The sequence below is a fragment of the Mastacembelus armatus genome, chromosome 1 (genome assembly GCF_900324485.2).
Source record: "Mastacembelus armatus chromosome 1, fMasArm1.2, whole genome shotgun sequence".
NCBI lineage: Eukaryota > Metazoa > Chordata > Actinopteri > Synbranchiformes > Mastacembelidae > Mastacembelus > Mastacembelus armatus.
In genome coordinates this window covers 24,095,104-24,108,904 of record NC_046633.1, presented here as the reverse complement: position 1 = coordinate 24,108,904, position 13,801 = coordinate 24,095,104, and the positions used below count along the sequence as shown (strand labels likewise).

The window sequence follows — 13,801 nt, the reverse complement described above, 5'->3', positions numbered from 1 at the left end:
GTTTCCATTATTATTGCCTGATATTTAAATATCCTCAAATGTCAAACCAGACATTTTGAATTTTCTATTATAGAAAAACAGGAACAGAGCAAATATTATCAGTGAAGTTGGCCCGAGAGAATTTGTGCTTAAAAATAAATACACTTATCAGAAATGTTACCAAATATATAATTATCGCCTCAGATAGGCCTCTCTGTAGTTTGTCTTCATATATACGATCTTCGGTTTATACGTCATCACTTCCGTTTGCGATGTTTCCGCCGCGACGTTAAAATGTTTGTGTGTTTTTATTCATAGCGTTGATATTTATCGTTGTCGGTAGTTTAGCAAGAATCCACGTTTTTTGTTAAAGTCGCACATATTGAGGTTTTTCAACGTGGATACTTCACGATGCGGAACAAAGTCAAGCGGAGCAGAAACTGTAGAGACCCATCAAATGAGAAGCTGCAAACGTCCCCGGCTGCACAAAACATCCCTGATGCTGCTTCTGCGGCGAAACACATCAACATTGCACCTGTTTTTACATGTACAACTCAGCAGGGCAGGAGTAAATGGATGAGTGATGGTAAGAGGGATCACCCTGCAGAGAGGAAGCAAACATCAGTACTCCCTCCTCAATGCAATGATTTGCAAAGGGTGAAAAGTGAGAACCAGTTATCAACATCAGCTGTATGTCACCTGGCAAAGACAGAGGAGCCTCTCCAGTCCACTTGTAGAGGACCCTCAGCTCTGCACATCTGTCTGGACGAAATCCAAACATCAAATCCAGCATTTCCAGTCCAAACGGTGTTCGACACATTGCAGAAGAAGGCCAATAAAAGCCCATGTTTCGAACCCACAGGTGAGTCTGAGCAGCTTATCAGTGTGACTGTGTGTTCATTCCATTCATTTAAAACCGATCTCTCCTTTTCAAAGCACATGATCCCCCCTGTCCGACGAACCACCTGAAAGAGAAGAGGAAACGAGCAGGGGACCTGAGCTGTGAGCGGGTGACCAAGCGTCACAGGTGTATCGTCGCTGCAGAGGCTGCTGCTGGTCACGTGCCGACACAGGAAGTCCAGGGAAGTGTCTCTGTGAAGAGGAGCACAAGGCTGAGTCGCACTTACAGACTGAGGAAGCAAAGTGGGAGCCTGGCAGGTCCGGTGAACAACTGTGAGCCGACCTCTGACAGCCAGTCACCTGTAACAGGTGACACTACACACAGAGGTACAGTACACCTCGTCAAACAGCAGCTGGTGGGGCTTTATGTTTTCACATCAGGAAAAAAACACTTTTCTTCCTTTTGTGCAGAATCCTGTGTGGAGGGTGTTCTCTGGACCGACAAGTACAGTCCTCAGCAGTCAAGTGAGGTCATTGGCAACTCTGCCTCTGTAAATAAATTGCACAGGTGAGTTTTGTGTATATGCTCCCAAATACTTTCACTGACATTATTATATTAGTGTGAGTATAAGCTTTTCATTTGCTTTGCTGGAATTCAGTTGGTTAAAGAAATGGAAACTAAAAGCTGACTCTGACGAGAAGAGAAAAATGGAAGAAAGGAGAACAAAGGAAAACAGCAAAGGTACGTCCTGGTATTTGCTCTTGCAACTCCACTCAATGAAAACTTTAATACATGACTTTCACTAAACTGTGGCCACCCTGCTTGTTTTTTTTTGGGGGGGGGGGGGGGGGGGGGGGTGGTGCAGTTTTTAATGTAAAGATGGTGATTTTAACCTTTGACCCTTTTGAGGCTGAGATTAGAACTAGGAGGGGCCAGAAACTAAATCTAGAGTAGACCAGATTATTGCTGAGGTGGGGCTTGGTTTAGGACTAGAGGGGACTAGATTTAGGACCACACGGGATCAGGGCTCTGAGTCAAACTATGATGAGCTCACTTTGCCAAATCATTATTGTACCTTAAATATTTTCTTCAACTTATTTTTATTGTTTTATCTACTGATCTGTCTTGTCATGTTCATGTGTCAAACCTGTGGGGAAATCAGCTTGAGCAATCAACCTTTATTCATCAAACCAAAGGAGAAAGTGTTGGACCAGGGTCTGGGTTGGGGCTAGCAAACTGATCCAGTCCTAGTTTTTGCAGCTATACAAGGACCAGATTGTGGCTGCAGCTCCTTGATTAACTCTTTGAACTAACCTGAAAATTAAACCCTGTGAATACAAGTAAAAATCGAGAAGACAGTGAGGAAAAAATCCTAATCAGTAAGAATAAGCAATCATTTAAACTCATTTTTCCATTATAGTATCCATAAGTAACTAAGATTTTATTATAATGGGATTTTACAGAATTTTTAATTTTTTAATTTATTTATTTTTTTAAGGGGTGGGTTTGGAAAAGTAATGACTGTCCTCCTGCGCAGATCCATGGGACTGTGGAGACTTCCAGGGTGAAGCTGGGGTGGAAGATGACGAAGAGGAGCCGCTGTGTAACACCACGTTGATAACAGGACCTGCAGGTGTGGGGAAAACCGCTGCAGTGTATGCCTGCGCTCAGGAGCTTGGCTTCAAGGTTGGAATGGATGAATAGGTCCATGAATCCAGAACAATATCATCATAACTAGAATACGAAAACATGCATCTTGTCTAAATATTGCCTTGAAAGATATTTTTAAATAATATAAAACATTTGAATAAGATTTAAGGGATTTCAATAGGTAACAGTTATACACACAATATAATAACAGTTATATATCAGCAAGTTGAGCCACATAAAAATCAGATACCAGGTTGTTCTGCTCTGTTAGCTGCTGCTGCTGCTGTAGATTGAACTTAAACTAACACCTGTGAGAGGGAAGCTTTGTTATTTAGGTGCTCCTTCACTGCCATGTCTGTGTGGACATGTTTTGCGAGGCTCAGGTCTGCTTTCATATAAAAGAAGCATCTGAAAATCGAGCTTAGAAAAGGAGAATTGTGCTCTTTCTTTATCTTTTCAATCAAAGGTATTTGAGGTGAATAGCTCCTCACAGCGCAGTGGCCGTCATGTTCTGGCCCAGTTGAAGGAGGCTACCCAGTCTCACCTAGTGGAGACCTCAGGGAAGGACCCACTGAAGCCAGCTTATTTCAATAACTACACCACCAGCTGCACTCCTAAATCTGAGACTTTACCTGGTAGGAGATGAATGATAAAGACTGGCTTTTCATTCAAATGCAAAAAATACAAGACCTGTTATTTTTTCTTAGACATATGTAAGTGAAGTTTTTAAAAACCTTATGTCAGGTTTATATAGGGTTTAGGTTTATTTTTATACAATGATGGAGGCCTCATTGTCAAACTAACATATTTTAAAGGCATTTGTATTCTTATCTTTAACAGGAAAAACTGTGCATCCTAAAAATCTCAAATCTAGCTCAAAAAAGAGGGCAGCCCAGAACGGTGGATGCTCTGGTTCCAAAGGAAAAGCAAATCCAGCCACAGTTACTTTGACCAACTACTTTAAGATGAAGGCCAGGGCGGACCACCTGCACATTGGTGGCTGCTCGCCATCTGAGAAACCAGACAGCAAGAAATTGGACATTCCATCTCTGGTCTGTGACCAAACAATGCCAGAGAACAAAAAGACCAAAAAGACAGCCACATCACTCATTCTGTTTGAAGAGGTAAAACATGTGGCAACCTGTAACTGAGATTTGCGTCTGAACATAATCCATGTTTGGTCTGGGTTGATCTGTTTGCAACCATCTGCTCCCACAGGTCGATGTCATATTTGATGATGATGCTGGTTTCCTTGCAGCTGTCAAGACTTTCATGACAACCACTAAAAGACCAGTAATTCTGACCACCAATGGTAAATGCACACACTGTAATATTAAGTAGAATAGGTTTGAAGACAATTAACAAAATAACGGTCCTTTTTAGATGCCTCATTCAGGGAGAGATTTAATGGCAACTTGGAGGAAATCATTTTCAAAGCCCCGCCAGAGGTAAGTGTGCATCCCTGTGGTGTGAAATGCATGGATGTTTTTCTTACACTTTTTGACACTGACCACTTTGTGTGTCAAAAATCCCCTTTTGATTAACTCCATCTGTTTGAAGATGAGCATCTGTAGCTACCTGCAGCTGGTGGGTTTGGCTGAGAATGTAAGACTGGACTGTGATGACGTTAGCAGCCTCCTCAGACTGACCCGGGGGGACGTCAGACACTGCCTGCTGCAGCTACAGCTCTGGGTGCACGGCGGTAGAGGACGGGCTTCTCAGAGCGCCGGTTTGCTTAAGGAGCCTACTCAGATAAAATGTAAGTTTCCTAAATAAATCCCAATCTCCTTACAAAGAAGGATTTTATGACAAAACATTTCAACATCAGTGCAGGTTTGCAACAGTTTCCTCAATCTGTTCATCTAGACTCAAATGATACCGAAGGGAAAGGCAGTTTAGACTCTCAGCCTCCCCCTTGTGAAACAGGCTGCACTGCCAACATGCTGGGTCTCTACCCTTTGACCCAAATCCAACTGCTGAATCATCTAAAGGCAAGATTTTTTTACAGTATCTTCATATATGTAAACTTTGTGAGGCATTTCGTCTGCCAATACTTTCTATTATTGATTCTTCAGTGTCAGGACTGGTCTGAAACTGACATGAACAAGCTCCTCAGGCCCCTTGCTGAGAGCTGGAGAAGATCTGTGCCTCTTCTCTACTCCAACCTGGAGCTGCTTCTACCCATCGGGACCAGAGGAACCTCTGTCCACTGCCAGGACAAGGTCAGATCTGGGCTGCAGAGGGAGCTGGCCCCCTGTGACACTGATCTTCACATTCAGCAGACCAATGGAAACATTAGTCCAAAGGCGTCATCAATCAACAGTAAATGTGTTAAAATCTCCAGGCTCAGCCGGAGGAAGCGTATCACAAAAGACACCACTGTGCCTTCCACAGACAAACCTCAAAGAATCTCATTGCCATTAAAGGAGGCTCACTCAGCAGCCCCTGGTTTAAGTGACAAGGCTGAACAAATAGCAGCCAAGGTGGCAACCAGCTGTTTCAGCGCTCTGACTGACTTCTTTGACCTCATGTCGTACCTTGATGCCACACTGCCAGCTGCAGCACCACTTGTTTCAGGATCATGCAAACCTCAGGCGTTTGTCTGGCCAGGAGCAGAGATAAAGGACGGCCTGTCAGATGAAGTGAGTGATGAGGACGACAGGAGCTGGAGCCAGGAGTGGTTGTTGAATGTTCAGGCTGCTGTTGAGGGATTGGGGTGTCACCGGTGCTGTCGGCGAGTGTCTGAGGCATGGATTGAGGCCCAAAACTACAGACGGGAAACCAAGGGCGAAGAGTGGGGAAGGCTGGTGGACATATTGACATTACCTGCGTCTTCCAAAAGAGAAAGTCTCTGCTTTGGTTTTCAACCTCTGTGTGCACCAAGGTGAGTCTGTTCTCCATCTAAACTCCTAAAAACTGGTTAAACTTTTTCATCATCTGTTATTTTAATGTTAAAAATAAGATGATTTGGTTTCACCATCAGTTCTTTATTTTTCATTCCTGCATCCTTTTTCAAAATAACAGCTAATCTGGAAGGCCCATGGTATTGTACGCCCAATTGTAACGCAGAAAGCAAACAAAAAGAGGTTCATGTTTTTTATGTTTCTGGCCTGTTCCTCCAGTGTGTCCCAACAGAGGTATGAGCTGAGCCAGACACTGCTTGGCAGTAAATCCTTCAGCCTGCTGGGGAACAGACAAGCCGTCACTGTCGACTACTTGCCGGCTCTCCGCTCCATCTGTCGCTTTCAAAAAGCACGGCAACTGAATAAAAAACCCTTCAGGTGAGGCAACACAAAAGGTTCACTGTGACTGCAGGAGGTCGGCTGACCATTATGGGCTACTCCTAACTATTAATATGATTCTGTTTATCAAAATAATGGTCATTATTTGCAGCCAAAATTGGAATGATTTGTCACCCGTGTTAGGTGCCTGAACTACCTTAGCAGCCTGGACCTCTCCAAGTCAACTATCCAACTTCTGGCAGAAGATTTCTCTACGAAATATCAGGAAAAAGATTGACTCTCACATCCTCACTTTGGTCCAGCCAGTGTTCAGTTTACTGAATACTGAATTTTATACAGATATAAAGTTATGCTTTATTCACATGCAAGTGCCACCATGAAAAAATATATTTTTGTAAATTATCTTCATTGTGTAAAATCCTTTTTTTACACTTTTTAAATGATGCAAAACCTTCACCTGTCCCTGTACACATAGTGTGCTGCTGCCTAGTTAACCCTGTTTTTATTTTTAAATAAAAACATATTGCATAAATTTTAACACAAGATCCTAAATGGGAATCCTCAGAAAGCAGGTGGCAGACAGAATCAACAGCACGCTAAGCTTCCCAAAACAGGACCGTTTTAAATAGTGTTTTAACAGTAACAACAGTCAATATCACAATATTTCAAATGTACTATTAACCACCACCAAATCTGCTCAGGGATGAACATTTGGTAAAAATCCTAAAGTTCAGAATGGCACAGAGCGCCACACAGGAGGTTTTTTTTTTTTTTAAACAGTCAGAGCATTAACACTCACTGAGCAGCTCGTAAAAGGCAACAGCCTGAAGCAGGGCGTCACAGAGTTCCTCCCCTCCTCTCCTGCTGCCCATTTGGAAGCAGCTCCTGTATTTAACCAGCAGCTCTTGGGGAAAGTTGATTCTGGGAAGCTTTTGCGTCACCGACTCGGTCATCAACCGTCGCACCGTCTGTGCCCCGCTGGTCCGACACTCACCCACCATCAGTCCAAAGTGACGTCCCACAGCAGTTCGCATCATGTTGAGGACTCTGCAGGAGAATAAATAAATAAAGGGATGAAATACTTCACCTTCTTACGATCTTCAGATGTGACTTCATGTATTTGCCACAAAAAGTGACAAACGATTAAAAGCAGCACATTTCAAAACTGACTGCCTTTGTAAAGTTAATTTGTGCTATTTATGCCCAAACAGAGTTTTCACATCTGTCCCCCTTTTTTTCCCACCTGGGAGGAATATTTGACTGGGGGGATGAGTTCTGGGGCTCCAGCAGGGCAAAGAGCATGGCCTCCACAGCCCTCATGTGGGCCATGACAGGGAACAGAGCTGTGTTCTGGACTGAGATGGAGGATTTCTCTATTATGTAGAAGTCTGCTGAGGGCAGGAGCGCCACAACTGCAGACACCTGTTGGCAGAAAATGACACAATCATCATAGACAGTGATCAACAACAACAAAGGTGTGAGGCAGGTCAGTCAACAAATTTCAATAACATGGAGTCTGATAAATGTACTCACATCATGCAAGTAACATGAAGCCAAGTATGTCCCCTTAAAAAAATTAGGACACTCCAGCTGTTGCCAGTCCTGGACTGTCATGTCCCGGTGCACATGTGCCCAGGCGATTTTATTAGTCCCACATACTATGGACACAATGGAGTTGGCATCCTGAATAAACAAGTACAGGATCATTATTATTATTGTGCATGAGCCTTTTTACAGTTAACATTTAGTTTGAGAAATGCTGACTCTTATCACAGACATCAGGTTTATTTTGTTTGTATTAAACCTGCACCTCAGACAGACCCAACAGGCGGGTCCATAAAGCCCCCACATCATTTTCACACTCATCAGTCTGATCCAGTGTATGGAAGCATCTGCTCCTGTCAAATCATTTGCCACCTGTCTGTTCAATACTAACAGACTAATGCAGGATCAAATCTACATACCCAGGATCAGGACCAGGACCAGGACCAGAACCTCACCTCCAGCCAGGACCTGTCGACCTCTGGCCTGATAAACTTGGCCAGCTGTATCCTCACTTTTCTCTCCTTCTTTACCGGGTTGAGGATGGAGTTGAAGACCGTGACAGCACTTTTGTGCTTCAGCAGCGGGACGTTGACGACACTCTCCAGGTTTTTAAAGGGCCCGTTTTTAGTCCTGTACTCCACGATGTTCAGAGACTTGCGGCCTCTCAGGAGCTTGACGGCCGCCAGCTCCGACGGCGTGGCGGTGTTGAGAAGCTGAAGGATGGCGTCCCGTTGCTCGGAGGTGTAGTACTCGTCCAGAGGCCTGTTGTCGTCTTTGCAGGGTCCAGGCGTGGAGGACAGGGTGGCGTTCAGGGTCTCGAAGTCTGCCACGGGGACTCTGCTCCTCCAGCAGCAAGTGCACTGGAGGTACCGCAGCTCCAGGTCTGGGGGGGAGCCGCGCTGAGAGCGGCGGAATAACCCGGACTGGCCCGCACGACCTGGACAGATGGGTCGGTTTATGGCCCGTTTGAGAAATGAGTACAGGACTAAAGGTGTCAGTGCAGGAACTTACTTCTCTGGATGACCGACGACAGGAAGCGCCTGGCGAGCCACATCCTCGTTAATAACAACAAACAATCTCTTTTCTAACAACAACAATAATAACGAAAGCAAAAATCTCTTTTTCTAACAACAATAATAATAAAAACAATTATTTTTCTAACAACAGCTTCAATCAGCTCGGCCGATGTCCGACGCTTTACAATCGGCCGGTGTTGCACAACACCCGCTTCCTTTGGTTCCGATGCGCTGTTTACGTTCACTGCGCTAATTCAAGCGGTCACTGGGCTGCATTGATAAGCATAATTAAAATGTTGTTTATTTTAGTGAGTAAACTAAACACGCCTGGACTGTCCAGTACAGTTTAATACAGTTTAAATGTACCACCTACTATAAGTGACCAGGTTAAGTTGCTCCTCACCATATTTACTTCACAGCTGGTGAACCGCTCTAAGTCAACATGTGACTTAGAGCGGTTTTTTAATGTGTTGATAGAAATTAAAGAAAATTCTAACTTGCCTCATCACCACTAGCAATAGTGTTAAAATGCTTATTATGTATTAATGCATTAGTAATAGTAAGGTGATAATAGAAGACACTGAAAGGAGACATTCTGGTGTCAATTACAATCTGCATACACACTGTCTCACTATACATGTGAGGACATAATGCATCCCCTGACCCTAAACCTAATTCTAACTCTAAAATCAAGTCTTAATCCTCAAAAAACCATTTGAAATTGAGAAAAGGCCAAAATGTTCTCACAAGAATAGTACACAAAATAATGAGAGCAGGTCTAATCAGACATAAATAAAAAATATTGCAGTTTGCAAAAGAGTGATGTTGATGTTTTAGCATTTTATATACACAGTCTTAATTAATAATTATTGTTTTTGTTATAATTATCTGTCAACTATGCTTAACTGAACAAAAGTGTATCCAAGACAGCTCAAGTTTACAGTTGGCATCTCTTAAAATGAAAACAGCCTTTTAACGCCAGTAAAACTAACAGCTTTCGCTGAACTACAAACTACAAGTCTATCAGCGTGATATTGTAAGTTAATCATCCTGTTATGTTGTGACGTTTGTTTCACTTCCTTTCTCTGTTATTTCTGGACCTCTGCATTTGTGTGCAGAACAATAAACTTCATGATGCTCTGCTGATAAGAGGAAATGTTGAGCCACTGGCCACTGAGAAGAAATTATGTTTTTCATCTGCCACAGAGTAGATTAGCCGAGAATCAACATGGAGTTAATACCTAGTAGCTCTTTTTTTGGGACTCAACTGTCAGTCTGACAGAAGGAAACCATCTTCACCTATGGCCAGTCTGGATAGAAATAACAAAATCCTGCTTGATCTGGTTCAGCAGCCAGGTAACAACCTGTGTGCTGACTGTGGAGCGCCAGGTGAGTACAACAACAAAGACTCACAACCAAAATCTATGTTTTTATTCAGGATGTTAGCTCTATGTGATCTGTGCTTAACTTTTCAACAATACATGTTAACTAGAAAAAACATTTTATTTGCAACATGTTTTCTTTATTAACGTTTAAATAAGGGTAAACAGCAGCCTGTGCTATCAGCTCATATAATGGCCTTTGTTAACAGAACTATCTCCAAATTAATATTTTATATCAGTCACATTTTATAACAAACTTTAATAAGGGGAAGTGGAGCGGCTGCATGTTCTGTGGCATGACCTAATTGTTCCTCCCAACACTTTGCTGCCATCATTAACAAGGACAGTTAATAAAATGTCTGTGTGACTGAATGAATAAAAGATAATACAATTAAAGACAAACTAGAAATTATACTTTGGTTTATATCATTGTGCAATTTACCTGCTGATTTGTTGTCTGCATTATATGCCTAGAAAATAAACACTTATTTGCACTTTTGCCAAATTGTTGTGGCTCACACATCAGGAGTTTGTACTGTATTTAATCCCTTTTTATAAAGTAAACTTTCTGATATATGCTTATGCTCACAGAGCCTGACTGGGCCTCCTACACTCTTGGTATTTTCGTGTGCCTGAACTGCTCAGGGATGCATCGTAATTTGCCCAGTGTCAGCAAAGTGAAATCCATACGTCTGGATCTCTGGGAAGATTCACTAGTAGAGGTACAGTGTAAATTTATACAAACTATTCCCCACATAACAAATTTATACTGTAGTCCAGTAGTTTCCAAATAGTTTGGATTATTTTGCTGATAAACAAAGTAATGCTCAAAATTGGGATCTACAACTATAACTATAGGTTAACCATTAGTTGTTGTTTCAGAACTTTTTAAAATCTCTGGTTTCAGTTCATGCGGGAGAGGGGAAATTCTGCAGCCAAAGCCATTTTTGAGAAATATGTTCCTGCCTTCTTCTACCGTCCACAACAAACAGACTGTGTGTGAGTGACTTTCACCGCATGTAGCTTCCATTCACCTCATTGCACCACAGTGGAAGTGAAAAGTGAAGACTCAACAAATATTTTAATTAGTGAATGGCAATGGAGAGGTCCTGTTGAACAGACATTAAACAGGAACAAACATTGAGGGTTTGGTACTAAGCTGGATTTTCTGGTCAGACTCATTAACCAATGACAAGCCTACACATTGTCAGTAGTTTGGGTAACCAACCATGTTCCTGGGGATCTACTTCCCTGCTTGTTTTCCAATTATCTCTGCAGTTTGAGCTTCTGATTGGCTGAACACACTAATCCAGATCATCAGCAGTAGAACATGGTTGAGCTACCTGTGACCTAAATTTTTGTCTTTCATCCATAAGGAAACACTGATGGGCGTTTTTGCCTTTAGGGTTCTTAAGGATCAGTGGATCCGTGCAAAGTATGAAAGAAGAGAATTCACAGGAGAAAACAACTATGTTCAGCAAGTTTATAATGCAGGTAAGTATGCTGGCATGAAAATATTCAAAATTCTGTACAGGTTTTCTACATATGCCATAAGATGCAGATTTTAGTTGATTTCTATTATTTGATGCATCTGATTCAGATCCATTTGAGTCAACACTATGGAAGAAGGGCAAAGACAACAAGCAGTTTCTTAAGAGGATCTTTGTGCTGTCCCAGAAAGACTTCACCCTGAAATACTTCATCAAAGAGGATGTAAAAAGATGCTTTGACATGTCATCATTTAGTCAACGGTGTTTATGAGCATGTTTGGATAATAGTCAAATATCTTGTCTAATTTTTTAAAACATCTTTTCCCTTCCATTAAAATCAAGTCCAAGGTCCCCAAAGCAGTCATCTCTATGAACGACCTCAATGCAGTTTTCCAGCCAGAAAAGATTGGTCACTCTCAAGGTCTGCAGATCACCTACCTGCACGACGAACGCACGAGGAACCTCTTTGTTTACCATGAGAATGGGCAGGTGAGTTTAACTGCTATAGTGCTATTTCATTTACACTTGAAATAAGTAAATCCCTTGGCAAATACAGCATGAAAAGTCTGCAACATGAACAATAATCAGTGTGTGTACAGAGTTTCTTACCTTTGTGCTAGATCTGAGAAAAGCACTGTGATTAAAAGTCATATACTATATCATTTCTTCAGAGGGTTTAGTGGGTTACCTAAAACTATAAGACCCTCTAAAGACTCTGTGTCCTTTCTTTTTAAACAGGTAATTGTCTCCTTGTTCAATGCTATTCGGGCGACACGCTTGTTGTACCTTCAGAAGAAAAATCCCACTCTTCGGGACGATGATGTGAGATCATTTTTTCTTAATCCCAGCTCTGGCAGACTCTTGAAGTCCAGATTTTTTTGTTCAGTTAATTACTCCCTGTTTTTCTTTGTACAGTTAATACCACAGATAACAAGACACTGCCTGAAGGAAGGGTACATGGAGAAAACTGGTCCAACGGTCTGTCAGTTACCTTAAGTTATTACAACAATAAACTGGATGTATTTATTTTTATATATCTGAAGAATTCTTAATTCACAAAAACCTCCTATATTAGATTGGATTCTTCTGACTTCTGTCTTTCTTTCCCTCTATCCCTGTGTGTGTGTGTGTATTTTTAGCAACGTGAGCCATTCAAGAAGAGGTGGTTCACACTGTGCTCAAGAAACAGAAAGCTTCTGTATTATAAGACTCCACTGGTAATGGGCAATGAAAGTGCCACTTTAATAATAATAATAATAATAATGATCCCAAAACTAAATGATTTCATTAAACCTTTATTGAAGTGGTAGGCAATGATTCTAACAGTTATAAAAATACAATGATCATGTGTTTAAAGTGCATTATTTTGGACAACATCTCTAAGAAAATGGTCAGTTACCTATATTTGGACATTAGTCTGATATGAAACAATAACTAATGTTTGCATTTAATTAAAGACACATTATTTTGAATCATACATCTTCCTCATTTTTATTTATTTATTTTTGTTTGTTTTTAGGATGCCACAGAACTGGGTGCTGTCTTCATTGGCACAGAGAGCCATAGCTACTCTGTTTCGGAGAGCAGCAGCAAGAGCGTGAGGGGCGGCCGGTGGCATTGTGGCATCACCCTGCAGACTCCAGACAGGCAGTTTGTGTTTATGTGTGAGCAGGAGCAGGAGCAGAGGGACTGGCTGGAGGCCTTCAGAAAGGTCATTGCTCAACCCATGACCCCACAGGACTATGCTAGTAAGACACTATTTTTAGATACAGCAGATGGCATGAACTTGAATCGATGGTGAATTGCAATGTGCTACTGAAATCCTCAGTGAATATGAACATCTAACTCTTTGGTTGTTTCTATGTTTCTTGGTGTAGACGAAGCCAACTTGAGAAGAGGGAAATGACACTTTTATATGCTGGTTTGCAGAAGTTCATGATGCAATAAGGAGAAAATATCCTTTTGGACCATAAAGAGACCAAAAGCCTAACCCTAAAAGAGTGTTCCTAAAACTGTCAGTGGGGGAAAAAAACACAGACAAACACCCTTTTACTGGCAAGACTCAACTAACATGTGATCAACTCTAACTCACTTTGCACAGGCCGCACCGTCCATATTTACAGTGTGTCAGTTTGGGGAAGTGGAACTGTGTTGCTGTTATTTTTGCCAAAAGTATTTTCATGAAATACATTGCCCACCATAGAACTAAATGTTGTATTTATTACAAATAGAGACTATTTTATGCATAATTTACATTTTTTTGTAATAATTTTGTTTTTCTGTATCTTTATCACTCATATTAGTTATCTATGTATTTTAATGAGGCTTCATAACTTTAATAAATTTAATTCACAATGAACTGATTGCTGCTTTTAATATTTTAGCATTTTAGATGTGTGTACTGTAAGACAATGCAAGTTTAATTGTGTAACACAAGTCATACACAGAGTAATTCAAAGTGCTTTACAGAAATAAAAGACAAGTTAAAAGGCAAGAACTAAAATAAAATATAGATTTTAAATAGAATCAGAAATTTGAATTAAATTAGAAGAGAAGAATGAGTGCAGATAAAACACTTTCAGTTGTCATATTCAGAGCTAAAGAGACATGTTTGCCAGAGATGAGGATTGTCTAACATCTTCAGGAAGACTATTCC

At 41.4% G+C, this 13,801-nt stretch overlaps 3 protein-coding genes across 3 annotated transcripts; 2 read left to right on the top strand and 1 right to left on the bottom strand.

The window, feature by feature from the left end:
- The first annotated feature begins 357 nt into the window (after window positions 1-357).
- On the top strand, window positions 358-6,032 carry atad5b (ATPase family AAA domain containing 5b). Its single transcript, XM_026304335.2, has 14 exons — window positions 358-841; window positions 916-1,206; window positions 1,291-1,387; window positions 1,479-1,561; window positions 2,358-2,506; window positions 2,937-3,105; window positions 3,311-3,594; window positions 3,689-3,782; window positions 3,854-3,918; window positions 4,031-4,229; window positions 4,337-4,461; window positions 4,546-5,354; window positions 5,593-5,751; window positions 5,896-6,032. The coding sequence occupies exons 1-14, from the start codon at window positions 391-393 to the stop codon at window positions 5,987-5,989; spliced, it is 3,069 nt and encodes a 1,022-aa protein (XP_026160120.1). The 5' UTR covers window positions 358-390; the 3' UTR covers window positions 5,990-6,032.
- Window positions 6,033-6,144: 112 nt separating this feature from the next.
- tefm (transcription elongation factor, mitochondrial) lies at window positions 6,145-8,464 on the bottom strand. Its single transcript, XM_026304336.1, has 5 exons — window positions 8,269-8,464; window positions 7,713-8,194; window positions 7,246-7,395; window positions 6,956-7,134; window positions 6,145-6,759 (listed from the first exon to the last, which is right to left on the bottom strand). The coding sequence occupies exons 1-5, from the start codon at window positions 8,309-8,311 to the stop codon at window positions 6,501-6,503; spliced, it is 1,113 nt and encodes a 370-aa protein (XP_026160121.1). The 5' UTR covers window positions 8,312-8,464; the 3' UTR covers window positions 6,145-6,500.
- Window positions 8,465-9,379: 915 nt separating this feature from the next.
- LOC113128860 (arf-GAP with dual PH domain-containing protein 2-like) lies at window positions 9,380-13,504 on the top strand. Its single transcript, XM_026304459.1, has 11 exons — window positions 9,380-9,662; window positions 10,247-10,377; window positions 10,563-10,654; window positions 11,061-11,149; window positions 11,256-11,368; window positions 11,488-11,634; window positions 11,884-11,967; window positions 12,061-12,123; window positions 12,285-12,362; window positions 12,665-12,893; window positions 13,023-13,504. Exons 1-11 carry the CDS (start codon window positions 9,575-9,577, stop codon window positions 13,049-13,051), a joined length of 1,143 nt encoding a protein of 380 aa, XP_026160244.1. The 5' UTR covers window positions 9,380-9,574; the 3' UTR covers window positions 13,052-13,504.
- The last annotated feature ends 297 nt before the right edge of the window (window positions 13,505-13,801 follow it).

Coding starts and splice junctions, on each gene's coding strand:
- LOC113128860 (XM_026304459.1), top strand. CDS start 9,575: ATGGCCAGTCTGGATAGAAATAACAAAATCCTGCTTGATCTGGTTCAG. Junction 11,369..11,487: donor AATACTTCATCAAAGAGGAT/GTAAAAAGATGC, acceptor ATTAAAATCAAG/TCCAAGGTCCCCAAAGCAGT. Junction 11,635..11,883: donor TTTACCATGAGAATGGGCAG/GTGAGTTTAACT, acceptor CTTTTTAAACAG/GTAATTGTCTCCTTGTTCAA.
- tefm (XM_026304336.1), bottom strand. CDS start 8,311: ATGTGGCTCGCCAGGCGCTTCCTGTCGTCGGTCATCCAGAGAA. Junction 8,195..8,268: donor GTCGTCGGTCATCCAGAGAA/GTAAGTTCCTGC, acceptor CCATCTGTCCAG/GTCGTGCGGGCCAGTCCGGG. Junction 7,135..7,245: donor CTTCATGTTACTTGCATGAT/GTGAGTACATTT, acceptor TTCTGCCAACAG/GTGTCTGCAGTTGTGGCGCT.
- atad5b (XM_026304335.2), top strand. CDS start 391: ATGCGGAACAAAGTCAAGCGGAGCAGAAACTGTAGAGACCCATCAAAT. Junction 2,507..2,936: donor CTCAGGAGCTTGGCTTCAAG/GTTGGAATGGAT, acceptor TTTCAATCAAAG/GTATTTGAGGTGAATAGCTC. Junction 5,752..5,895: donor CTGAATAAAAAACCCTTCAG/GTGAGGCAACAC, acceptor CACCCGTGTTAG/GTGCCTGAACTACCTTAGCA.